Genomic DNA, 27,012 nt, shown 5'->3' with positions numbered 1-27,012 from the left:
CTTAAGCTGAAAACTACTGAAATTCATTCCAACTTTTTTCTGAAAACCATCGAAAGTATCTCCAATCTAGCCCTTAAAATAAAGATCGAGTCGGAAGGCAAACTTGCTGTAAATTTGTTTTTAGGTTCTTTTCTAATCAAAGGTTTTCCAGCAAATTTTAGGTTTACTTTCTAAAGATGTTTTTCAATAGTTGGTATTGAAAATCATTTATAAACTCAACTATACGAGTTATAACTCGTAGATTATCATTGTCGACTCAGGTTCAATCTTTTGTTTAGTTTAGTGTTTAAATATTTTCAACTAACCGAAGCCCCAAAGCTTTTGCTCTAAATTTGAATTTAGACATTCCTAGTTTTTCATAAATAAAACTCTTGAATTAAAACTTGTTCAATAACTTTTTTAAAGTTCGAGTCAAATTGAGCCATTTCTTGAGTGAAAATGTCTATGATTTGATGAAAGTTAAAAGCAGGATTTCTTGCGGATGTTAATTAGTAGATTAGAAGAGATATTCGGCAATCAGCTATTCGTAATACATTTATTTCTGTTCTCCTTCGAAAAATTGATAGAAACCGAATGAGAATTTTTGGGTGTCTGCGTGTTCAAAGTATCTGTTGGTATCGGACAACGTTGGTTTTAAAAGAGTTTTTGGAGAAAGTTAAGAATGAAAGTATCTGCTAAGTCATTTTAAAACGCTATTTTAAGTATATTTTGATGAACTGGTGGTACTTTTTTATGTAAATACAAGATAATGTTATCTACGTTACAAGTAAAACCTCATGTTAAAATAGCTATCATATTGAGATGAAAATGATGAAAACGCTTTCAGAAAGGATCACTTAAAATTGAACTTTTTAATTGGCATAAAAATTCGTTGACAAAAAAGTGACCTTTCTAAAATTCGCCAATGTTTTCTGGTTTTTTTTTCGAATAAAGGGTGTTGCATGTTAAATAAGAAATGATATAAGTTGATTCCATATTGAAATCTTGTTTTCAGATTGCAATTGACATACCCAACTCAACTGGAATTGCATATGTGCTACTGTGGCCTTAGTTTGAGACCAGATCAGTTCATTGCAACGTTATCGAGACCATTTTAAACATTAACTAGTTGCAAAAACTGCCATTTAGTTGGCGTAGAATAATTGAAAATATTGTGATTTCTTAATCATGCATTCGTCGGCTAACTTCCCGGTTGCGATGGACACCTCAGCTCTTGTTCCGTCTCTCAACAAGGGACCCCCCTCTCGTAATATGATGTCACTCTACAATACCAGTGGAGGGGGTGGGGGCAGTAGGAAGGATGTGGTGAGGAGTGGGGGTGTGGCACCTGCAAGGACTTCTAGTTTGTTGTCGCCCATTATGGCCTTGAGCGGACACGAAGGAGAGATACTCACAACAAAGTAAGTTGTACGTAATCATAATAATAATAGTCACAATAACTTTTAAAATTTCCTTATCATACTAGTTGTGCGAGGTTTTTTTTTGAAATAAATACGTATACCAACTTAGTGTGAGAGACGTCACAAGGTTTGTCTATTTGAGACGTCTATTTGTCAAGTATTTGTTAGACGTTAATAAGCGAATTGAATTCCTTTTAAAAAAGATTGTATTTTTCACGACATGTTTCTAAATAGTTTCTAAATTAGTCATTTAGGCTTTAAAAAATCTATCAAACGAAAACTATCTGTGTGTATAGTTTTTTCATCGCACTTTTTACAAAAAAAATGACATTATGAAAATTTCATCACTCTTTTCATCTGTCATTCCTGATTTCTTTTTATTTTGCCTGTGTAGAGTTCTTTTTTCTAAGATAGCGCCACAGGGTTCTCCGTTTTTTTTTGCAGAGTCACCCCCAGTTCTTGTTTGTAGAATCCATCCTTATTTTTTCACTTTAATTTTAGTCTTAAAAGCATCATCTAATTTTTTCTGATATTATTAAATAGTTTTTTTCTAGGTTCCATCCGGGAGGCCAGTACCTGTGCAGTGGCTCATTCGACCGTCTTATCTATTTGTGGAATGTGTACGGAGAGTGTAGTAACTTTGCAGTGCTCAAGGGACACACTGGTCCAGTGGTGCAGTTGACCTTCAGCACAGATGGACTGAATATGTTCACTGCCTCAACTGACAAGACAGGGGCTGTGTGGGACATTGAGACGGGAGAAAGGGTCAAAAGGTCAGTAAGGGTCAAGTTGAAAGAAGCAAGAAGCAAACAACGTTGTTTTGTGTGCGTGTGTGAGTTTTGAGGGGGATTAGTTTAAACATTTTTTCAATAGTTTTGGTTATTTTCCGAGTTTTTCAAAAAAATTTCGGCGTTAAGGGATTCTACTCGGAAATGTATTTTTTGAACCGCCTGTTAAGTTTTCCGATTGTAAACTTTTGCATCTTATTGTATTATTGAAGTGTTCTGTAGTGACTTTTTTTTAGTATTGCATCGCAATTGGTGCGAAGCACAGCTTCGCCTCTGTAATAATTTTGTTTTCAAGCCAGACACTTATAACGATACATTCTATGAAATTGCACATTTACTATTTAGTTCGGCTTGGGATAATACCAAAAGGGCATCAGCTTGTTTGAGGCATCTGCATGAACGAATCTTTTTCGCCTCTTTTTCAAACTTTAGATCATATAGACATTCCTCAGAAAGGACCGCAAAATAACTTCAGAAATCAGGGAAAAAATTGAAAATCAATCTAAATTCTTTTTAGGTGCTGTTTAGCAATGAAAATAAGATGGGGAAAATTATAACAAGATAAAAATGTCACAAAAATAGATCTCTTCTTTTAAAGAATCAATGAGTTCAAAGATTCATTGGTAACTGTTAACAAAAGTTCGAAAAACTTATTTTTTCTAAATCATGGTGAGACAAACAACAATCAGCAATTTATTTTCAACTAGTAATAAAACATTTCAATTCAAAACAAAACATTCAATTCAGTACATGAAATTGGAAAGGATAGACGAAAGACGCATTGCGCACTTAATTTAGGTCTACCCGCTATTCAAATAAATTTCATTTATTAACGCTTCGAAGAGTTGTTGTTTTTTAGATTGAAAGGACACAGTTCATTTGTGAATTCCGTGGACAGTAGTAGGAAGGGGGACCAGTTGGTGTGTACAGGGAGTGACGATGGAACCATCAGAGTGTTCGATTTGAGGAGAAAAGACCCAGTGAAGAACTTCAACAACACCTACCAGGTATGGACAACTTTTCAATTAATCAATTAATTAACTAACATTAATAACTTTATTAGTTAATATTGCTCTAACTTGTCGGGTCTAATGAAATAGTATAACAGGCCGAACAAACGATATATAAAAAAACTTCAATCAAGGTGAAAATTAGTTAATTAATGAGATAATTATCTACCAGTATTAACTTATTTAGTTGACATTACTCTATTAAATACACTAATCAATGAGAACGTTAATCAATCACGAACGCAAGTTAACTAATTATTTATGTATATCAATTAACTTGTCGGGTCTAATGAAATAGTAAAAAAGGCCGAACAAACGATATATATAAAAAAACTTCAGCAACACTTACCAGGTATGGACAACACTTCAATCAAGATGAACATTAGTTAATTAATCAAATAATTAACTAACATTAATTAGTTGATATTACTATTTTATAAACCAATCAATGAGCTGGTTATTCAATCAAAGAACGTAAGTTAACTAATTAATTATGTATATCAATTAATTTGAACGGGTCTTATCAAAAATTAAAAAAGCGCGGACAAGGTTTTTTGACTTAACTTCAACAACACTTGCCGATCTAAATGTAAACTTCAATCAATGTGATCAGAAGTTAATTAACTAACATGATTAAACTAACTTCTGAATATTAAGTAATTATGTACATCAATTGATGTTAGTTGGTCTCAACAAAATCTTTTTTGCACGAACAATTGATTTGTGTACAAACTTCAGTCAATGAGAAAAGGTGTGGTTAGTGGGCGGATGTATTCTCGAGGGGGTGGGGGCGGATTTTCAAAAAAAAATTTGAAATGTTCTTGACTTTTTTCTTATCAGGTGGACCATACTGACTTTCCGAGCCCTTACAAATCACTATAAAGACCCTATTTTGACCAAATTTTGTGCACCGCAGGCAAAATTTTGATAAAAATAGGCCAAAAAAGGCCTTTCAGCAACTTGGAACATCTTGACCAAAAATCCCGTTTTTTTTTTCGGCGCGCTCTCCCCCCTCAAAACTAGTTTATATTAGCTCGTCACCCCCCTAAATTCGCTGGTGGGTGTGGTCAAAAGGAAACCACAGAACAATAGGGTATCAAGTATTCGTTCTATGCACTCACCTGCTGATGTAGAGGATAAAAAATTTAGGATGATTTTCATGAACGAATATGACACCACCATGCTTGCTATGGATATCAGTTGACCTTTCTTTTCTATATAAATATTATTCGTGCATATAGAGTTCATTGTCGTTAGTTTCTGTAGTTTTTTTGTTAACCCTCGGTCCTCTGATCCCATCCATTTCGCCGTAGCCGGTCCCACCTTCAGGAGGCGGATGACACTGGGACCTCTCCAACCATGAGCTAGGTGGGATTCGAAAACACGGCCCTCAGATTGAGAGACGTGTGCCTTACCGACTCGGCTTTGTCCGCTCAATTTCTGTAGTCCTCCGCGTTTCAGTGATTACATAAATACACAATTGTCTTCTTGACAAATACTAGCAGCTTTGCAAGAAGCATTTGTCTTTCTAGATTAATTATCCTAAGTCGCAATTAAAAATGCTACTTCTGACGGCACTTTTGAATGCGTAGACTACATAAGCAGTATAATCCCAAGTGCTTTGACATTGATTAGTAATCAGCTAGCAGAGTTGATGACTTTTTCAATTCATCAGTTGATCCGAAAAAAAAGAATTTGTATTATTCAAAAGTTTAATAATTAAAATCCCAATTTTTAAACTCGAAATACTCCCCGAGGTTTTTAAAATGCAGTATTTTTACGCAATTTGGTTTAATACACTCTAATTTAATAAATTCAAAGTTGGTGTGGTTGACTTCGGTTCATTACATTCCAAAATCTTCCACGCAACTTTTGGGCATTTTAAAGATCCTGAGTTTTTGCCGCAATCTGTCGTGTTTTGGTAGCTGCAGCTTTGCTTCTGTGTAAAAACTCGGGCGTTGATACATGAGACATTCAACCAGTGTCAAACAAAGCATTTATTGTTTGCAGTGTTACTTTTCAGTCAATCGGTTTGTTTGTTTAAAACTAGTGTTTTTGCCGCGATACAGTTTCAGAAAAAGAATCGTGTTACAGTTCGTCAATGTAAGGTCAATTGCGTTTTTTGAAGTTCGGCTGGCATATCCGTCAGTCGGTGAAATCCCGTTGGGAGTTGATAGGTGCCTGTTTCTTTAACCCACCTAAACTGAAAGTGCACTGTTCTCTGATCTTTTGATCCAGGGGTAGATGTGCATTTGCGTATCTCAAATCATGCGTCGAGAAGAATATGTCGCCTAGGCCTGATATTTTAATTGCTTGGGCTACCTTATCCATTAGAAGCTCTATATTGGGCATTTGATACTTTTTTATGTTAATATTTATTGATTTGTTTGGAGTAGTTCAGGGCTAATGAATTGTTCATCGCTTCATTTTTCCTGTTTTTTCACATTTTCTTGATCAATTAGTTTGTTGAATTCCTTCTTCATTCACTCGTGTTGGTAGATGGGTACTGTCCTACCGTTTTGTTGTACTGCTATGAAATTCTTTACGGTTTCTGTCTTTACCATATGATGTTTTAATCTCCCGAATCGTGTACATAATCCCCTACAGTTGTCCTTGACCCAGCTTAACATGTTGGGGTCTGATTCGTTTTGTGTCTCCATGTATAGATCCATTTGTTATTTTGGTTTGTCTTGTTGTAGTCTATTGGATATCTTTTTGTGTTAGGATGTTTCGATCAACTATGCTTGCTCTTTGTCCATCTACTACGCTGAATGGTGCAAAGTTTGCTGCCCACCCTCCGGATTCAATAGGTTAGTCTATCGAGTGATTCCATATATACCCCGTTATAGCAGGCGAAGTTATTGGCTGCATCGTCTTAGAATTTTTTTTCCATATGGCGCTTTTTACCTTTTTTGCGGTTCGTTTAGAAATGACAGGGCTTCCAGAATCTGTTATCGCTACGATTGAAGCACATGTCGTTTTTATTTTCACGCAGTGTCTTTCTTCTCTGAGCGTTGTTGTTTGACTTCGAATATTTCGTTGATAGCTAGTACCGATTAGTTATGTGAGTGAAGGGCTTCCCACCCATTAGCTGATGTGAATTTGGCAAATGCGATTGGACCCTCGTCTTCTTGTTGCAGTTCAATTTCGGTTTCCTCTCTGTCTCCGTCGTTATTTATGCCCAATGTGCGGCAAAATTTCTGAAAGTGGCCTCTTCTGCCACTTTGAACAGATTTTGTCTTTTGCTTGGCTTGTTTGTTTGAAGATGGTTCGCGGAGAATGGGTTCCCGCTTTTTAGCATTGTTTGCTTTGATGTTGGTTTTGTTCGACAGTTGGTCCGCGTTGTCCTTGTTGGCTCTGGTTTCTCTTTTACGATCATTCCATCGCCCCCTGCCTTTTCCCTGCGAGGTTCGGTTCCTCTGTTGGTTGATAAATCCAACTGATTTTTGTTTGATGTTAACTTGATTACCGAAAGAGCTGGAGTGTCCCTGGCTGTTGTTTTTTGCGCTATATTCCTTTTTCACTTCTTATTGCGCAGTGATACGCCTCTTTGGGTTCTCTGATTTCGGATAATAACTCCTTGGAGATCTTTTTGTTCAACATGTGTGCCGGGGACATATCTCTCACCCATTCGTCCTCTGTCCCCTCAGTCTGCTTCAGAGGCTATTTTTACCAACTTAGCGTGGTATTGCTCCAAGGATTGAGTTTTCTTCTGAATGCTGCTTTTGATATTATATCGCTCTAATGCAGTTATCTTCACCACAACGGAGACGTCTTCGAGTTCACCCCATAGGTCTTGATGGACACGTATAACATGATTCGTTGTCCGCCATGCTTGTATAAAAAAACAGAGTGCGATAAAAGGTCTTTTGTTACTGGACTCTAGAAAACAAATCATAGACACTGTTATTGTGACGTGTCTCGCCCTTATCGCGACGTGTGTACCCTTTCGCTGCTGCAGTGAAGGTCACCGTGTAATCATGGCCTTAAAGGCCTAACATAGTTAACATAGCACATCAGTAACAGTGAGCGTTATAGGTATTGGGACAATTTCCATGTAGTTGGAAACCGCTCGTGTGTGAAGTGCTGAGTGTATTTGGAGTTTGGCTCCCTTGCCGATGAATTCGTTAGGGGTGACCAACTTAGTCAGGAGGCACACATAGAGGTCATTGAAAAAGGTTTTTTTTTTCAGCGAGGGGGATTTCGAGTTTTCTTCTTCTGGGGTAGTTGTGTAGATGGCAACTTGCATAGTGTTGGGATACGTAAAGTATAAGGCATTTACTGTGGAGGTGTTAAATTTTGGTCATTTTAGTGCATCTTGTTACCGTGCAACTGTAGGTGATAGATTTTAGCCATTTTTATGCATGCAGTTACAGTGCAGAGGGCGGCGTTTTGTACAATGTAGTTTTTGGGGTAGTGCTTGCTGCGTGTGACTATGCTAGGGCAGCGAATTCTATGATGGGTCTAATCCTCGCTTTGTTCGTCAGAAGCGTTTACCTACTTTGGCCCCAGTTGGTGCCGGCTAGCTCTTTCAGTACTGAGCTATGCTTCTTACCTTTAGTCTTGCAGTGTAACGAGTATTCCATGCATAGGTATAAGTCCTAAGATTTTGCTTGGGGTTTTGGCCTGTGGGAGCAGAGTGATCTAGATTTTGACTTGGGTGAGTTTTTTGGAGTCACGTGATAATAGTGTTACTCAGCATTCGGAGGGGTAGAGTGCTAATTGAGACTGCCGAAGAAAGTGTAGATAGTCTACTTAACCGGAGAGAAAGGAAGATATTTTTCCTTGGGTACAGACATTGAAGTCGTCCGCGTAAGATATAATGGATATATTTTTGGGTGGAGAGGGGGAATCGCGAACATCAGTTGAAAAGTGTTGCGTGAAATAACCGTTTCTGGAGACTTTCTCGCCTTGTTTAACATCGTTAAGGTCATCTAGATGAGAGAACTCATAGGGTCGTCTCATCTACTTCAGTTGCGAAGTTATCCCACTCAACTTGATTGAGATTTTCGAATAGGTAGGACGGTTAGTCGATTTAGATGAAAATGGTAGGTGGTTTGAGCTTTGAGTAGTTTCTGGTGCTCAGTTGCAGGATAGAGCGGTTTTCTGTGATGCGAGGTAGATGTCAGAGAACGAGGTTTGTTGTGAAAAGGGCGAACGGTTTTGTTCTTCCGAGTTGAGAGCGATATTGATGGAACACGTTTTTTCGCCCGATAACAATACAGGTTTCATCACTACACGCTGATAATTGACTTAGAGAACCGATTCAAGTGGAATCATCCGAAAAGCTCGTTTGTTTTTCTTTTCAATTTAAGAAGTAGTGAGAAATTATTTTGTTAAACTGTTCTCTGTCTGATAATTTTTTGATTGATTATAAAAGAAAATTAAATTTCAAAGCATTTTCTTAAACGAATAAAAAAAATGATATAGAAGAGATAAATAAAATCGTTGCTCTAGCTGAAAGCAAGTTTTTTGTTTTGTTTAGTTGTTTTCTGTCTGATATGATTTAGGTTGATTAAAAAAGGAAAATTGAATGTCTAAGCATTTTTTTAAACGAATGAAAAGCACAAATGAAATAGAAGAGGTAAAATACCGTTGCTCTGGCTGGAACTGTTTAGTTTTTTTTCCAGTTGCTTTCAAACATGTGCATTGTTTCAATAAGCATTGGCGCAACGATTTTTGTTGTTTTCGTAAGAATTAGAAAAAAAACATCAACGAGTCCTTGCCTATCTATCAATGGTTCTACAAATTTTTCAGGGTCAAAAGCTGAATACCCACGCCCAATTATGAGAAAATAAAAATAACCGAGTTAACGTATAATAATATTAATTGATTAGTTTTCAGTATGATACATAGTGCTGATTTAAAATATCGGGACAAAATGAACAAAATTTTAAGCTTAAAACGCGTTTTTCTCTGTTCGAGTTGAAATGAGACAAAAAAATTTAGACAAAAAAATTTAAACAGAATCGAAAGTCCTTAAGATTTTTTAAGCATTGTTATGATGCAGTTTTTTAAGCGAATTTCGAAGCCAAGTGTTTTTACCAAAAATGGTCGTTATGGCTTCTTTTAGTCGTTTTTTGCCTATGACATTTTTGCCCATCAAATAAACAGCGAACTCAGGATGAAACTTTGGCCCGAAATTCGCAAAATTCCACTATGACAGTTCTGATAAAATTCTGAGCAACTTCTTTCTTATCAATTTTTGTGTAATCTCAACCCAATTTGAGTAAAACGCGTTTAAAAAATTTAATTGTTGTTCATTTTGTTCGGATAATTTAAATCTGCAATGTAAAGTTGTGATAGTTGTAAATGAATATTTATGAGGGCAGCGCCAAAATGGGAGATCATTAAATAGTCTTTCTACCTTTTTGAGTTGTTTTTTCTCGTACAGGTGGTTTTCCTGTGTTTTAGGCCTGCCAAAAAAGATAATATTTGTAGATTATGCTTTCATTTTTTGACTATGCTAAGAATCGTTTCATTTTTAAGCTGTCAGAAAAGCAAACCATGTTTTCCAAAAAAAAGTGTAAATGCCGGAAGAGTTTGGTTGAATTTCAAACAGGATTTTGATGTTTTTAGTCTACAAAATTGGTTCAGTTTGGGTTAATTGTATCAAATAATTGTATCAAATAATTGTCCATCACCAAAAATTCTTGAACGGGCTAATATTTTTTATATCTGATTTTCGATCAAAAAAATCGTAATTTTTTATCAATAACTTTTTTGCAACAATTTGTATATCACTTTTGTTTAACATAAGATAGTAAGAGTAACTGGTTACTGTTCAATTAGCACATAATGTTCCGATCACAGTTGTTAAAAAACCGATTCTTCTTAATTTTTTCTTTCTTTATCATTTTTTTTAAAAATGTTAGCATTCAATAGTTTCAAAAGCAATGTGGTACAAAAATCTTTTCCACGCGCTTATAAGTATTCGAGATGTTTCAATTATTCATATATGAGCCTAAACGGCGTCAAGTGCAATAGGTTTAAAAAAAATCAAGTTGTGGTAAAATGAGCTCGAAGCTCAACGGTTTCTTAACGCACGTGGTAGTGCGACGCAATAAATAGGGCGTAATTTGTTTTGCGATTTTCAAATCTGTTTTACCTTAGAAATGCGTGGCTCTTTTTCTCGCTAATTGATTCAAGCTAGAACTTCAATAATTTCAAAAAATTCCAATGCTTGATTGGCTTGTTTTTGCCAATCGACTCTTGCTATGTAAATTTTCATCGGCTGCTGGGTAAATATTAACATTTATGCAAATCGATCCACGGTATGGATTAACTTCAAAATTTTCAGATTTTTATCGCTTGCTGAGAAAAGCTTTAGCTTGATGAGAATCCGGTCACCATGAAATAACTTGGAATATTTCAAGAGGTTCAGGGCTTGGCTAGCTTGCTAAGAGATTTTTAAAAGTTTCTGCGAACCTATTCTAGCAATGAAATGACTGAAAAATTTCCAAATTTTTTTGCTTGCGTAGCTTGCTAAGAAAAACTTAGTTTTTTTTTAACCAATTCACTATAACTTTGAAGATGATCGCTCACATAGCTTACTTTGAAAGTTATCAATTTTTGCAGTGCAGCTCACATTCCATTTTTAAAAAAAAAATCACAAGTTTCTTTGCTTGAACGGCTGGTTTATAAAAACATGTAGTGTTGCTCATCGGTTAACGGTAAAATTATTGTCATAAATTAAAAGTTTTGTTGCTTGCTGTGAAGAAAAATTTGTTGCTTGCTGAGAAGAGAAAGGGTTTCACCTTACGATCTTTCTCTGATTTTTCCGTGCTATCGCTGGAATAGCTCACTTGGAAAAATATAAAACTAGCGAACAGGTTTGTTCCATGGAAAGTTTCAGCTCTTGAGTAGCTTGCTTTGATTTTTTTTTGCGAACGAGTCAAGAATTGAGCAAAAATTTATAAGTATCTTGCTAACCAAAACTTAAACATTTAGTGACCAGAATTTAGAGATAGTGAAAGCAGCCTCAAAAATTTCAAGATCTTTTTTTGTATACTTCGATTAATTGTCAGTTTTTGCGAACTGTTCAATACTGGATTGGCTTGCATAGAAAAACTTTGACTTTTTAGCTTTCCGATTCATGCTAGAAATTACTTCATGATTTTTGAAGATCCTCACTTGAAGAGCTTGTATAGAATGTCATCAATTTTCGCGACTCTTTTCTCGCTATAATATAACTTCAAATTCTTCAGAATTAGAATGCTTGAATGGCTTCTTTAGAAAAACTTCAACTTTGCCAATGGACCCTGGCATGGCATATTATCAAAACTTCAAAGTTTCGTTGCTTGAGAAAAACTTTAGTTTTATATGAATCGATTCACTGAAATAACTTGAATTATCTCAAATTTTTCCAAGTTTATTTGCCTGCTTAGAAATAATTGAGATTTTGCGAATCAATTCACAGTATGAAATAACTTCAAAAATTACTTCAAAAGTAACATATTACAAGTTTCATTGCTTGAATAGTTTGCTCAGAAAAAGATTTCTGCGAATCGATTTTAGGTATCAAATAACACGAAAATTTCAAAATTTTCAGGTGTTTAAATAATTTGCTAAGAAAATATTTTTGACTTGTTTCAATTGATTCACTGTATGAAATAACTTCAAAAATTTTCATATTTTTATCACTTGAATGGCTTGCCTGGAAAATTTTTCCGACTGGTTTGAAGCTGAAGTTTGTTTGAAATATTTCAAAGGTTTTTTGCACGAATGAATAGCTTGCCCTCGAAATAACTACATTTTTGCGAAACGATTTCAAAGTTTCTCTGCTTCAAAGGCTTTCTCAGAACGAGTAGTTTTTTGCGAGCCGATTTATTGCTATGCTCTTAACGATTCAATTCTTCTGCAGCGCTAATTGCTTCTGTGTCGAATCCTTGACAGTCGATCTTGTCGTGCTTTTAACGCTTCAATTTTTACCTCATTATGAATTATTGTCCGCAATGGGTCTTGTAGTGTTCTGAACGCGATACTATTATCTGTTTTGAATACATCGTCATCGATCTCGCAAACATCCGGAATCTTTTGATATGCTAAAGGCGAAGCATATCGAGTACTTATTGAAGTTGTCGGACGAGCTAGAGGCGGTGATGGATCATTTGGGGTTGATACCAGTCTCAAACAATGGGTTAATTCTCTGCGACAAAATGTCGAATCACTACTTCCTAAGTTGGAATTTCTCTGCAGAAAACTTCTCAGATTGCTGACCATACTCCTTATACTTTCATTTGATTCTGAAATTGGATGTCCGATGGCTTCAGAATGTTCGAGATAATTTGATGGGAAGTTCAGAGTTGGCCCTGGAAGTTGGTTCAAAGTTTCAGTGGTCATTAGGACTGGGAGATCTTGTAGCTGTAATTCAGTTTCGAGAGGATTCACGGGTTCTGACACTGAATTGGTCGGCGAGCCGTTCAAGCTTAATTCACTTTCATGCAGACTCTCCGCTTCCTGGAATACTTTCGTTGTCGGTGCCAAGTGCCAGTGAACCCACAATTGATCCACAGCCACTCGAATTGTCAGAGACGCTCATCTTCTGAAATATTATCTAAATGATTCAAGATATAGTGAAATTTTATAATCCAGAAAGGTAAAGGATGTTGCCTCTTGTTAAGAGCCAAGAACGCCCTGAAGACTTATTTATAGATTTTGATGAATTTTTAAATTTTATTTCTAGGAAAAGTTGGTTCTTTTGATCTTACATCTGATTTCTTTTTAAATTCAGTTCATTTTTTTGTTAAAACGAAGCCAAATCCGCTATCAAACAGCGAATGTGTAAAAGTCTCAGAAAACGTAATCGACTTCTAGTTTCGAAAGTGAATTTTGTTCCAAATTTCCAAAAAAAAATGTCTTTTGATCTGAAATTAGGTCAATTTTATCAACACATTATCAATCACAAAATATTAGATATTTAAATGCGGGATTCACTATCTCGCATTGTTTAAGCTTTTTCGACGTATTATTTTTGCATGTTTAAGCTAAATCGTATATTGCAATGGTTAAGAATTCTTTTTCCAATTTGATTTTAGTGGGTATTTTACCGAGTTTAAATTCAGCAGCCCAATATCGAATTAGGGGTTGCGAATTTGGCCTCCAATTTTGAATGCCCGAATCATTTTAGTTAACGAGATAAGACGATTTTTGAGATTTTTTCAAAAATTTTAGAAATTTGAAATAAAATAATTTACAAAACTTGAAGTTCCCAACCCTGTGGTTGGGTGCTGTCAAAATACTTACAAATCTTGCCTCCAAATATGACTTCAAATCCTTGTAGTTTTCAAGATATGACGTTTTTTGTGATTTTTTCAAAATTTTCAATTAATTATTTTTCAAAATTTGAAATTCCCAACGCTATAGTTCGGTCTTGTCAGGGTTCTCTAAAGAGTTGCAAATCTTGCCACATGTGAATGCTAAACGCGACTGCTCAAATGCTTTTAGTTTCCGAGATGTGACGTTTTTTAATTTTTTCAAACCTTCTCAAAGAACTTATCTACAAAGAAATTCAGAAAATTTGAAACTACTAACTTGATGAAGATTTTTGTCAGCGAACACCCAGGCGTCTCAAATCTTGTTTTTTTTTAGAAGTTTGAAGAGCTTTAAGGTGGAGTCTTTTTCCATCAAATTCGAAAAAAAACAAGAGCTTTTTCTGTTTCCTTGCGTTCATTCACTCTTTTTTTGTTTTTTTTTTATTTGAAAAATGAAACTGAAAAAAAAATCAGTAATAAAGAGCAAGAAATTTTTTTGCTTACTTACGAACGTTTGTGTAATCGGGAACTTATTTTTAAAATAAATATGCAAACGCCACTTTAAGACGTAACATCTTGTTGCTACTGTAACATATTGGTATGTCCATAGAAATGTAGACAGAAGAATTGTCGACAGTATTTAGATCAACCACATGTTAAATGAATTTCTACTAAAAATGGAATGTTTTTATCATCGTTTTATCGGCACATTGTTTTAAGCCGTCCATCCTTTAAAAAGTAGGGAATACTTCATGGCAGAATGACCTAATAACACAAAATTGTGAAGTTAATCAGAGTTTCGAACAATCTACAGATTTTGATCGGATGGGAATTTCGAATAAATGAATCTTCTGTCAGGATAAAAGGTTCCAATAAAAATAAACAAAGGCGCTCTAAACTGTGACTCAAGTATGTAAATATTTGGCATTTTCTGGCTATTTAGACTTTTGTTTTCAAAAAAATTGCTTTTGGAGCAGAAAATTTTCCTAAAAGAGGGTGTGTATAGTATTTCAGGAGCGCTCGGAAACAATTTGATCAACCTAGAAAAAGATCGACAAAATTTTTGAATTTCGCCCTTCATGAGAAAATTACAGGTCCGCCTGTGTCCTCGAACCTATGGTGAGAGTGATTTCAAAGTATTCTTAAGGATCGCACATGTGGCATCCAGAATATTTGACTGCTCAAATATTGTCACTCTTGGAAATTTTTCGTTTCAAATGATTTGTGAAGTTTGAAAATTCAACCCTATGGTATGGAGCTGTGATGGAACTCCCAAGCGATGCTCATCTGGCCTATAATTACGATTCCTCAAAAGTTTTAATTTCCTAGATATAAATATTTTCACAAACCTTTTCAATGAAGTAAAAAATCTGATGTTTTTCCAGACTGTTTGTTACATTGGAGTAAACGATTGATGATAGCAATTAATTTACGTAAGGGCAAAGGAAAATAAATTACCAAGTTAAGCGACTAGTTAAGAATTTGCTGACATAATTCGCTTGCTAGGCTATTTTAGGGTCTTCTTTCCCAGTTCTGATACTATACAGATGAAACTATTTTAGTTAAATAACCCTAAATTAAGATTTTTTTACTAGTTCAATTGAGGAAAAAGAAAGCGTTATTGGATGCGCAAGTTTTTCCATGCGGTTGCACAACTTTCGTTGCTTCTTCGCATAGTTTACAAATTTAAAGCACCGGAGGTGCAAATACTCACTAGTTTTGTTTAATGTCTCTTAGAATTATGGCAACACGTTCACTTTGGGATCGTCGGATCGGGTTCAGGTCTTTCCAACTTGACCGATTTTGGCCCCAAAAATGGTGCCACGTGAGAGGTTCTGGTCGCAAAAACAGCAGTCTTGAAAGGCAAAAGAGCTTCGCGCTTTAAAATACTCAGGCTGTCAATGGGGAAAGATTAGAAACTGAATACGCTTAGACATGCTTGATAGCTATTCAAAGATCATGTGCGAATCGTAGAAACCACTTTAACTATTATTATGAGTAATTAACCTTGAACTCCAGCCTCCAATTCAAACTTTTTCTGGCTTCAAATCTAGCCTCGAACTCAGTTGTTGTTCTGGCTTCAACTGCCGAGGTTGCCTTCTTGACTTGCGTTCTACTTCAAAAAGAATGGAAAGATTATTTGATTTAACAGAATAATTTTTGAAAACGATTGTCAGATGATTTTGAGATTATTTATTTAGATATGTCTAGGTCAATCAGTGGAAATCATCCGAGTTTGTCCTAGTACAAAACTAAAATGAGCGACTGCATGATTTGAAACAAAACATTTTCCTGGGACTTTTTTTATCCGGATTAATTTCAACCACTCAGTTTTGAGTGCTGTTAACCAGTTGTCCAAAAAAATTCACTGTATAACTTAAAAAACTCAAGTTATAAGTCTATTTGGTTTATTTTGCCAATTCTTTTCGTTTTAGCATTTTGCCAGGTTCAGAAATATATTTCTAGTTTTCAAAACTAGTTTGGCTGAAATTGTGGCCACTCTCATGATGGCTGCGATAATGTATTCTTCATCTCCAATTTCTTTTTCCTTCGAATTTGCTTCCTCGAATTTCTCTTCCTGCGCGTTCCCATACTCCATGTCTTCCTGCATTATTTCTTGGTTCACCTGTCGTTCACCAAGTTGATAGTTTTCGTCCTGATTTGGTAAAACTGTAGCCGAATCGCTACTAGTTTGTTGAAATATTGACTCGTCACCAGGACCGGTGACCAAGTGCAAACAGTTCTGCAATTCTTCCTGGAGAAAAGACCAATCACTGATTCCCAAGTTGCGATTTCGCTGCAGTACACTCCTTAGATTCCCGACTAGAATCCTCGCATATTGCTGCTGAGTTCTCCTCAACGGTTCTTCATCTTGTCGAGTAACTGAGGGTATATTCAGAACTTCCTGGGGGAACAAATCAAATGTTTCCGTGTGATATTCGCTATTGATATGTTGTCCAAGTTGTAATATAATTTGGGTATTTGGTTCTCTCGGCGAATATGATTCGAGTGCATCATCAGGACCTATCTCACCGGAACTGAGGTGTAATGATTCTGGACTGACTAAATCGCGTTCCTCGTCATTACTGGAGGATGAGTTACTAGAACCGCAGCCATTTGTATCAGCAGAAGAATTCATTGCCTTTAGTTTTTGTAACAATTAGTTTGAAGAATACAGGGCTGGCAAATTTTATGTTTCAATGAAATAATGTTGATTAAAAAATTTAAATAAAAAATAAGTTTTTCTTTATCAAAATTATACTTCTTTTGAAAAATAGCTTAAAAAATTTGATTAAAATGATATAATGGAAAGCACTAAAAGATATGATGCTCTGATGAACGCGGGAAATGTGAGTTGTTCGCCAGATAATTTTGAACAAAAGACAAACTGTATATCATTGTCAAGAATTGAGTGCCACGACATTATGCGAAAAATGCATCTGCGAAGCGCGGTTGCGACATAGTAGTAAAATAATTGCAATGGTACAATAAGCTACATCATGTTTTTTTTCAGGAAATCTTTTGACAAATCGCAGGAAAATGGGTGCCAGTTTTTCTCAAAAGATTTCACAATTGATAATCGTTATTGGTTACGGTTTTTCAAACTGAGTTATGTTCAGGAGTAAGTCTAGGATTTTATCGGGGGAGGGAGGGAGGGGGAGAAGGAGAGCGTTTAAAATTGTCGAAAATTTAGCCGACCATTACATACATTTTAGGATGCTCCTTGGGTCTCTTGTGGTCCCATGTAGGTAGCATTCGTAACCTCTAACAGCCGGGAGAAAAGTACATTCATTTTTAATTGCGTTTTTCTGTTGACATTATTTTTGACTGATGACGCACCTCAAAACAGTAGCTTTCGCCGGAAGAAACTAAGTTCACTCACTTTAGGGACAGAAAAAATCCGAAAAATGGTATGCTCAATTATCAATACAAGATGATATGAAAGTTTTGCGTTGATGGTGTTTTTGATGAAAGTAGATCATGATTTCCAGCAAACGTTTGTGCAAATTGATTAGAAAAAACTAACTGGAAAAATGCTCTATCAATTAGTCAGACAAAAGTTTTTACTTCATGTTTTGGGACACATCATAACTCGATTCCAGCTACGGGATGAATCTCATTAAAAAAAGGAAGAATTGGACAAAGCATGGCTTGTGATCAGGTGGTAGGGTTGAGAACACAGTTCGGCTGGGTGGGGCGTCTGCTTATTCTACAGTTTCCCCTTATTAAATTGTCCGAGCTCTCCCAAATCTATGTAATGACCCATTTGAACTAAACTATGAATCAAAATTAGGTTATATTGGCGAAGGCGCCTTTAGAACAACTTTACGGTCGGTCAGCCAAAAATGGACATTTTAAAAAATTACCAAAAAGGAAAGCTATAACTAATGCTAATGGGATACGTGCTAGCATGTTTGTAAATTTCTAGAAATTGATCGGCTTTTTTTCGATAGTTCTTAAAATATCAAAAAGTAGTATTATCATTCGTTTTGTCATTCACTCTGTAAGTTTTCAATTATTGTTCCGTTTTTACAGCTTCGTAAATTTATTCCGATGCTAATTAAACATTAAGTTTTGCTAACTGACCTGTCTTTTTCGCTAAATAGAAAATATGTTCAAGGCAAGTCGAGACAAACATGTGAAAGTTGTCTCATTTTCTGTCGGCTGGTTTGCTATGCTATGCTGTGTCGCACGTGTGATTATGAAGATTTAGGCTAATAAATTTCTCATGCAATGCCTTGGAGTAATTTTTTGATGCCATCAAATTAATTTTTAGGCATCTATGAGCATGTATATGCAGTTATGAAACGCTTCAAAACTCATTTAGAAGTGACAATAGCGAAATAGTTTATATTCCCATTTTTAAACACATTTATATTCGTGTCGCCGTAGTTCAAATAATAAATAATTGGATTTGAGAATCTGTTGCTAAAATAGTACGGACAAATACACTAACATTTAGATCTCAGTATGTCGACAGAGCTAATGTTCAATTATTCAGTTGAAGTGAAAACGATGTTTTTCAAGTATATAGTTTCTTCAAATGTTTTCTAACCAAGCAAAATGAGTTTGTTTTATTTTTTTTGTAGATATGTAAATATTTTTATGGCGTATATGTAGATAATTTTTCTGCCAGTGTCATTTTTATTTATATAACGAATGCCGTAATGATGAGCAACGCTCTGAAGTTTTAAAACAATTCATAATCAATCTCACTTATGAGAACTAAGTGCTATTGTTGAAAAACACTGCCTTAACTGAAATTTTCCAACTTTCTCTAACGAACATAATTGTGAACTTCACTGCTGAAAAACTGATATGTATTTTGAATAAATTACTAAAGAAGCAGCATCCGAATAAACAACAGTCTGTCATCACCATTCAAGTATTTAAGACCCATTTACGTTACAATTAAATTGGGATCTCTTTTACTATCCCTCCTTTGGTACCAAGTTGCCATCCAAATAGTTAACCATATTTCCACTTCGTAAATCGAGACTTAGTAGTATAGTCAGACTCAGTGCTTGATAATTGCTATTTGGCCATCGTTAGCTAAAATGTTTTTCAAGTTATTGTGTGAAGACATGTTTTTTCAAGAAATGTTTTTCAAGAAATTTGACCTGTATTTGCACAGACTCGAAAAGAAACAGCGACCTACCAACAGCAATATCTGACCGCAAAATGAACTTAACTCTTTTACCAAACTATTAAATATTTAGGGAGAACTTGTGTGTATTTTTTGATGTCATTAGCACCGCCAGATATTAAAAAGGGTTGATGTAAATGTAGTTTTGGCGTCTGAACTATGTTGACATATAACACGAAAAAGAGTATGATTAACATCATCAAAGTTTCATGTGTTGTGTATCCATGTATTTTTTCATCTGCTGTGTTGATTTGATTCCCCTGGGGAATTGGGTTTGCTCGTTTTCAAGAGTCAATGAACGTAGTGAATACACTAATATAGATCGTGATGTTTTTTTTTTTAGGAAAAAGACTTAAAATTTATTCTCGCTCAAATTATTTCATTTGTCGCAGTTTGACTTTTGTTGTCTTTACCATGGCGATGAGCAAGGATAATGCTGTCGCTTTCTAGACAATTTCCCCGGAATTTACTGCTCACAGAATGGACAAAATTAGAATTGGTAAGTTTCAGCTTTTTTCATGAAGTTTGTTAGCGTTCCCGGCACAGTTAACCTGCAGGTAAAGAATACGCCTGGGACGGCAAAAGTGTTGAATTCGAACCTGAGGGAACCTGTTTTTTTTAAGCAGGAAATATTCCGTTTCAGAAAAAATTGCCGGCTGTTTCTTTGTCTGCCTTTGTTTTGTCGGCTTAGTCGCCAAATCCTACCTAAAAGTTTCTTGCTGTTCGCAAGCTACAAAGCCGAAAATACCTCATATATATAGAAAATACCTCATAGTTTTTTTTCCTGTTTCTTTGCGTTCATTGACTTTTTCAACTGTCTGTTGGCTATATTTGATTGTACCTCAGTTTTATTGGTTTTCGCAGCAAATGACGTGAACTACACTGCAAGTTGGTTTTCGCAGCAAGTTTTTCTTCTATTTTCGTTTGAAGTAACCCGTTTCAACATTAGTAACAATAGCGCATTTCGAGTACAAATTGAAAAATTTTGGATGATCAAGTCAATTTTTGATATTCAAGTTTTCCAGGAAATAACGCAAATAAGACGAGAAAGGTTTATTATTGCGAGCATGTAACCATTGCAAACACAAGATCAAATGCTATTCGAGATGTAAACATCCTTGCTTTCGATTTAGATTTTTGTAAGCTTGCGGGTTATTTAATGCATTTAATCCGCCAGTGACAGGTTCATTTACAAGCATATGTTGTAAATCTGATTCTATAATTGCGGGAAATAGCCAGCTCTGAGGAAAAGATAACAGATGTTCATTGGAATTAATCTCAGTCTCGTGCAAGAAAGTTGGAGAGAATAAGTGGTGATCAATTTGGTTACTAGCTGTAGAATGTCTTGAAACACGGCCCCTCGATTGGCCAGACAAATTCATTGCGCTTGAATTTGTTTGTACTTTTTGCAGCTTTTACGCGTGGAAACAGAAGTTATTTAGAGTCGATGAACATAGTTCAGACTGTTTTATAGGTCCCGATGATTTTTTCGTTTTCTTTAAGTTGATGCAGGCTCAGTTTAAAATTTTTAAAGTTCAGTACATTTCCTCTGTCGAGCAGCAAAATAGAAAACGGTCGCGAAAAACGTGATCAATTTCTAGTTTCGTAAGTCGGGTTTAATTTTCACATTTCCCAGCGAACTAAAAAATTCATCTATCAATCCAGTTTTTTATAAATTCAGCTAAATTTACCAAAAAAAGGTCACTCATAAAGTGTGCTTGAAATTTGAAGGGCTTTAGGGCCTTTTTTATTTTAAAATCGAAAGTTGAGCGTTTCGAAAAACGAGTCCGTTTTTTTTCTGTTTTCTTGCGTTCATTGACTCTTTTTGATGTTTATAAATCCGAAACTAACTAAATAAAGCACGTGATAAAAATGTTAATGCAAGGAATGTCGCCATAAAGCAAGTTAACTAGTGTGAAAAGGACAGAGCTAGTCTTAAATTGTTTAGTAAAATGAAATTGATACATGTTTATGCTAGTCTGAAAGTTAAATCCGAGTAAAAAAATCCAAAATTGCAAATTGAAGGGATGTTGCCTTAATTTAAGTGAACTAATTTAATTTTGACCGAAATAATGTTGAGTTATTTAGGTTTTTTGAAAGCATGTTTTTATCAAGTAATTCAAAGCTTCAACGAAGAAAAACGAGTTTTTTTGTAGTGCTTATCAAAACTTTCGCCCGTTGATTTTTGCTGTTCAAACGCTGTCTACAAAAAAGGTTGTATTTTTAAAGAATCTGAAGGATATTAATTTCATGAACTCAAACTTAAAATATCTCAAAGAAAAAATTTCAAAACCAACAGGCAAAAATTTGCGCATTACCCAAAATGCGCATTAACTAGCACAAAAGATCCCTTAGAAAATTTTTTTTCGTGTTTTAGTTAATGCACATTTTGAATAACTAATGCACACAGGTTTTTTTGAAAATTCATGTGGTTTGAAAAATTGAATTCAAAGAAACCAGCTATTTTGTCTTTTCCATGTGGTACCAGACCAGAATATATCCTATTGTACTTGAAACTGCGAAATGGTCTCTTCTCCAATTTTCCCGCGAAATTGAATTTCGTTTTTAAACACTGATAGCTGTGCAAGTTGATCACATAGATAAAAGCCAACATTTAAAAGAAATAATATAAGCGATATGTGAAATTGAAATTTTATAAGATAAAAATGTAATTGAAGTAGGTTGAAACCGCAAGAATGAGATTTTTGCTGAATAATGACGCTAAAATGACGTAAAAATGTGATATTCAATTTCATCGTCATCAAGTCCAGTGTCATAAAGTTTCTTTAAATGTGGTCTGAAAAATTTGGTCAATTGAATTGATTCCCATATTCGTGTACTTTTTTTGATGGCTGCGCTCAAGTTTTTTTAGATAGCTCATATGTTTCGAAATGTAAGTTTATACACTAATTTTTTTGACTTTGACTGATGAGATCAGTGTGATAAAGGTTAGGCAATGAATGAAAGTTTATTAAATTAAATGCTCTCTTGATAAAATATATGAGTAAGAATTCTGTAAGGAAAGTATTTTCAAAGTCAGAGTAATTAAATAAACCATTTTCTCATTACAAGTCATAACAAGTCTCATTATTCAAATTGCATATATGCTCTAGCAAAAATTAGGAATAATAAAGATGATAATTGTTAGATGTTATTCAATCCGGTTTCTATTTGCTTTCAATTTGACATGAGAACATATCCAAGCCGTCATTCTTGCTGCCATGAGGGTAAGATTTTCAAGACAACTTGTTGTATCCGGTAATGTAAACGTCGACGCACTTTAATTATGAAATTGGTGAGGCGTGTAAACACCTTGTTTAGGTCATACCACTCTTTAAATATAATTGTAGCTACAAGTATAACCAAACCAGCTACAGTTTTTCCTATATTTGCTCGAACGGATTTACACACAGGTTCCAAATCGGTCGGCGAATGTATAATTTCAAATTCGAAATAAAACAAGACTTTTGCATAACCACCATGTGTACGCAAACTGAAACTGGAGGTTTCATTGTCTTTGGATATCACTTCCAAAGTGTCTATATTTGTTTCCATATCGACGATCTTATGGGCCGTTTTTTTATTCTCTCTCAGTTGATTTTGACCTTGCGGCAAAATTGAGCCTTCCCCATTTTGTTCTTCTGGGTTGATATCATTTTGTAACTGAATTGTAGTTGATTGGTTTTCGAAATTTCGGATACTTCTGGAACTAGTTTGTGTTTGTGAAGCATCTGTATCAATTGTTTGTGAAAGTAAATCCAAGGAGTTTAGAATTTGTTTTCTGTAATTTTGCTTTTCTCCTTCGGCCAGTGTGGCTTTTGTTTCTGATATAGCTCTATTAAGATAATAGATTGCCATTTCAATTGCTTCATGATTTGAATTTGCACTAGGTCGCAATGGTTCCTGGTTCTGTTGGTCATTGAATGAATCTGGAGTGGCTTGATAAAATGGGCCGAACTGATCAAGTTCCACAGAATTATGATTTTGTGGTTGTATATCATCCATTAAAGTTGTCGAATTAGCAGGAGAGTTTTCATCATCTAAGCTTTCAATGCTGTTTTGACTCGACGGCAAAGATTCCCCATCGACATAATTCGTATCAGGGTCGTTGTTGTTTTCTGGAGGCGACATACTGAACCTGTGCTCCTCTTCGGAATCCATGTTGAAAAATAAATGTTTAAAGCCGTTTTTGGAAATTTTTGTACCAACGTTGGAAAAGCTTCTATTTTTAGAACTGTGTTCAGTTTTAGCTAAAACTAAAGAATTATCATTCCGTAATATGGATTGCTGAACGAAAATTTAAGAAAGCAAAAGGATGTTGATTTTCAAACTACACTCAAAATTTGTGTACATTGTAACATCTGATACCAAATATCGTCGCTGGCATGAAACATACCACAAAATACGAACTGGCGATTGACACCAATTAAAGTGCATTTCGTGTCAATTGAAACTGGCTAAAATGGACACCATGAAATAGTACCAAACTGGTTGTATTAGTTGTTACGCGGAGGCGCGGTCGTATCAAACGCAGTGTACTTTCTATATCTATATCATTGTACATATGATTGTCTCAACAATTAGGAATACTTTGGAACACATCTGGCTTACAGAATTGGGGAAGATAAGCACCTAATACGCCCCCTCCCTTTACCACTTTTTCTTGCTCGTCTAGATGCTTCTAAATGATGATGTGATGATCTCAAATATCCTGCTTTTTGGGGACTGTTAAAATAAAACATGATTAGCAACAAATCTGTATTCGCATTTATCACTGTTGTTTTTTTTTCACTTTTGCTATACGAATGTATGTTGGAATAAGAACTTAATTTAGTTTGTTGTTTTCGTTTTGAAAATTCGAAGCAGTAAATACTTTTATGAGAAATATCAATGAAAAACAAACTGAACTAGAGACTAAATTGTTTTTCCCACTAAATTATTTTTCCTTGATAGCATCTGTATATCTGTATTTTACCCCTGGTTGGGTTTTCGCCCCTGAATTCACTATTAAAGCTTGAATGAAAACTAGAAATTTAATTCAACTATAATACCTCTATCTTGATAATATTTCAGTATCTTTGTATTTTTCTCTTCAGGTCACGAGTGTGTGTCTGAGTGAAGGAGTTGACCAGGTGTTCTCTGGTGGAATTGAGAATGAGATCAAAGTGTGGGACCTCAGAAGAGACCAGTGTGTCAACTCACTCAAAGGTAAGCGCACCAGCGACATTTTTGAGCTTAAAGTCCTATGTACTTAAACGCAATTCTTGAAACATGAACACTGAAAAAACACTCGAAGCTGGTTAATGGGAAGCGAATGTTTCGCCATACATATAGCTAACGTTCATTAGTGTTGACTGTTTCACAAAATTTAATCTGCTCGCATCTTAATGATAAAATTTTGAAGTTAAACTGTAAGATTATTCTAAATGTTTTCTTAATTATTTTTTTGATAATTGCTGGAAGATGGGGAGGAGTTTTGTATTCGTGTTTTTTTTTCTTGTTTTCTACGCAAAATCAGATACGACAAATAATCATCAGACCTGCTCGATTTTGATTTTCTCAGTCTCGAGAAAAACACAATTGAAAATTTTGATTTTTGAGCGAATAAAGCGAGCGATCGGGCTTATTTATGCTTAAGTCAAGTCGTTTACAATAGCTTATTTGTGCTGAATTTTCACTCGAGTAAATGTAGTTTTAGGAGTTTTTTACGCCATTTTGGTAATCAAAAATTCAGCAAGAATGTCGAACATACCCAAGTTCTAGAATTTTTTTTTTTCAATGGTTGAAACATTCTGTGCTACTTGCACAGTAACAGGCCATCCTCTCTTTAGTTCTTAAATTTGATTACTTTTTTTTTATTTTTCTTGTAGGCCACACAGACACAGTGACCAGTCTCTCTCTTAGTCCAGATGGATGTTATCTCCTGTCTAACTCCATGGACAACACACTCAGAATATTCGACGTGAGGCCATTTGCACCCATTGAGAGGTGTGTCAAAGTGCTTCTGGGGGCACAACACAACTTCGAAAAGAACCTCATTAAGGTTGGTCATGAATTTGTTAAACAACAACCGAATAATCATTCCAAGTTTTCAACATAAGCGAAGAGCGCAGTGTATTTTTATGAACCTTCTTTTTTCTAACCTAATAACAGTGAGTTTTTTTGCTAATTCGAAGCTTATTTTAATTTTTTATTGCACTTTATAGAGCTGCTTTTTGCCGCGTTCTCGCTAGTGTTTGCGAATTTCCTCCTCTGTGTTCAATTTTGTATGTTGTTATTACACTTGTGAGCGTAGTGTAATAGTGCGACTATTCTTTTTTTTCCAACCTAAGTCGCAAATATTGGTGCCACTTTTGGGAACCGTTACAGCTTTTTGGTAGCATGTGCTTTGACATTCGATTAATAATAAGTTTACATAGCTAATGCATTTTCAGTTCATCAAATGAAGCCAAAAAAAGCTATTTGTTTCAGACAACAGTACAATTATAAAAACTCGATTTCAGAAATTTTCCAACTCAACATATCGCTTTGAAATGCTTTTTTTTGAAATGCTTAATTTTTACATTCTGTTTTCGGGCATTCTGCTCTGCAATTTACCACATGCAAATTTAGTGTGGATGTCTTCAGGTTGTTATATTCTAAGTTGTTACATGCAAAGGTTTCTTTTTCTTTATTTGGCACCACCTTTGTTGCATTACATTGGCAATTTATTAGCATATGTAGCTTCTTTATTTGTGGCTAGTGTTACTAAATTTGCAAGGGCATGTGGGGCAGATGTGAGGACAGGGGACTCTAACTATCCTAGTCAATCTAACTATCCTATTTAGTTAGAACTATCCTATTTAGCATTGGCAATCTATCTATCTATATCTATACTTTATTTAAATGCTAAGAACAGCTATCTCCCATGTTTAAGCTGAATAATTTTACATGTGTAACGAAAGAATTTTTTCGCGTTTAAGCTATATCGTTTATTGCAATGGTGAAGATTTTTCTTTCGTTTTTCCAGTTTGAATTCAGTATTTATTTTATCAAGTTTGAAATTAGCTACACAATAGTGGCATGTTGTCAGGGTTTACCCAGATGTTGAGATTTGGCCTCCATATATGAATAACTAAATCTTTTTAGTTTACGAGATACGGTAATTTTCGAGATTTTTAGTTTTGAAAAATTTCTCTAAGTTTGAAAATCTCAACTCTGTAGTTAGGTACTGACAGGGTACTCTCAGGGGTTTCGAATCTTGCCTCAAAATCTCACTTCTCAAATCTTTTTAGTTATGGTTTTTCTTAGGATTTTGGAAATTTCAAGAACTTGGAAATAAAATGTTTCACAAAAATTGAAGTTCCCATCTCTATAGTGAGACTCTGTCAGGGTACTCCCAGGAGTCACAAAGCTCGCGTCCAAATGCGACTGCTCATTTGCTTTCAGTTTCCGAGATGTGACGTTTCTTAGTTCATTTTTACACCTTCGTAGCTTGTGTTATAGCATGAACTTTCCTTTTTTCAATCAAGTCGCAAATATTGTTGCGATTCAATTTATCCAGCTATTAAGTTCAGCCAATGATATCGATATTAACACAGATTATTATATTTAAGCTTCAAGGTATCATTGTTCTGTAGCGTTTTTTGATCTAGTTTTCTCATTGATTCCTGATAATTTTGTAAATTATCTTCAAGTTTCGTGTTGATTAAATTAATGATCGAGTAAATACAGAAGTTTATTAATACATATTGTTGAGCTTATGAAAGCCACCTTTCTCATATGATCTTTTAAGGTTCGATTTAAATGAAACGAACGCAAATTGCTTGATATGTTCGTTTTAACTCAAAATTAAAAAAAAAATTGCATTATCCCTGCTTTCATTAACAATTTTTGAATTCAATTGTATTCTCCTTGCTTTCAACTTGGTGTCTT

General features: G+C 35.1%; 2 protein-coding genes across 3 annotated transcripts in view; one reads left to right on the top strand and one right to left on the bottom strand.

Annotated features, from left to right (window-relative positions):
• The first annotated feature begins 998 nt into the window (after window positions 1-998).
• The window catches only part of LOC134853387 (U5 small nuclear ribonucleoprotein 40 kDa protein-like), a 35,858-nt gene continuing 9,844 nt past the window's right edge, over window positions 999-27,012 (top strand). Inside the window, exons 1-5 of the mRNA XM_063869378.1 lie at window positions 999-1,400; window positions 1,955-2,173; window positions 3,048-3,195; window positions 24,195-24,306; window positions 24,969-25,141. Of these exons, the coding sequence (XP_063725448.1) occupies window positions 1,168-1,400; window positions 1,955-2,173; window positions 3,048-3,195; window positions 24,195-24,306; window positions 24,969-25,141 (885 nt within the window). The 5' untranslated portion in view covers window positions 999-1,167. The remainder of the gene's footprint in view (window positions 1,401-1,954; window positions 2,174-3,047; window positions 3,196-24,194; window positions 24,307-24,968; window positions 25,142-27,012) is intronic.
• LOC134853388 (uncharacterized) lies at window positions 19,113-23,323 on the bottom strand. Of its 2 annotated transcripts, none has more exons than XM_063869379.1 (3): window positions 21,556-23,323; window positions 19,940-20,510; window positions 19,113-19,375 (listed from the first exon to the last, which is right to left on the bottom strand). In XM_063869379.1, the coding sequence occupies exon 1, from the start codon at window positions 23,257-23,259 to the stop codon at window positions 22,306-22,308; it is 954 nt and encodes a 317-aa protein (XP_063725449.1). In that variant the 5' UTR covers window positions 23,260-23,323; the 3' UTR covers window positions 19,113-19,375; window positions 19,940-20,510; window positions 21,556-22,305. The 2 variants fall into 2 exon arrangements, with proteins under 2 accessions (XP_063725449.1, XP_063725450.1); XM_063869380.1 differs by having other exon boundaries at window positions 19,940-20,381; window positions 21,672-23,323.

Source organism: Symsagittifera roscoffensis, chromosome 8 (genome assembly GCF_963678635.1).
Source record: "Symsagittifera roscoffensis chromosome 8, txSymRosc1.1, whole genome shotgun sequence".
Classification (NCBI taxonomy): domain Eukaryota; kingdom Metazoa; phylum Xenacoelomorpha; order Acoela; family Convolutidae; genus Symsagittifera; species Symsagittifera roscoffensis.
The sequence above is the reverse complement of the archived record's forward strand: the minus strand, read 5'-3'. Positions and strand labels throughout refer to the sequence as shown.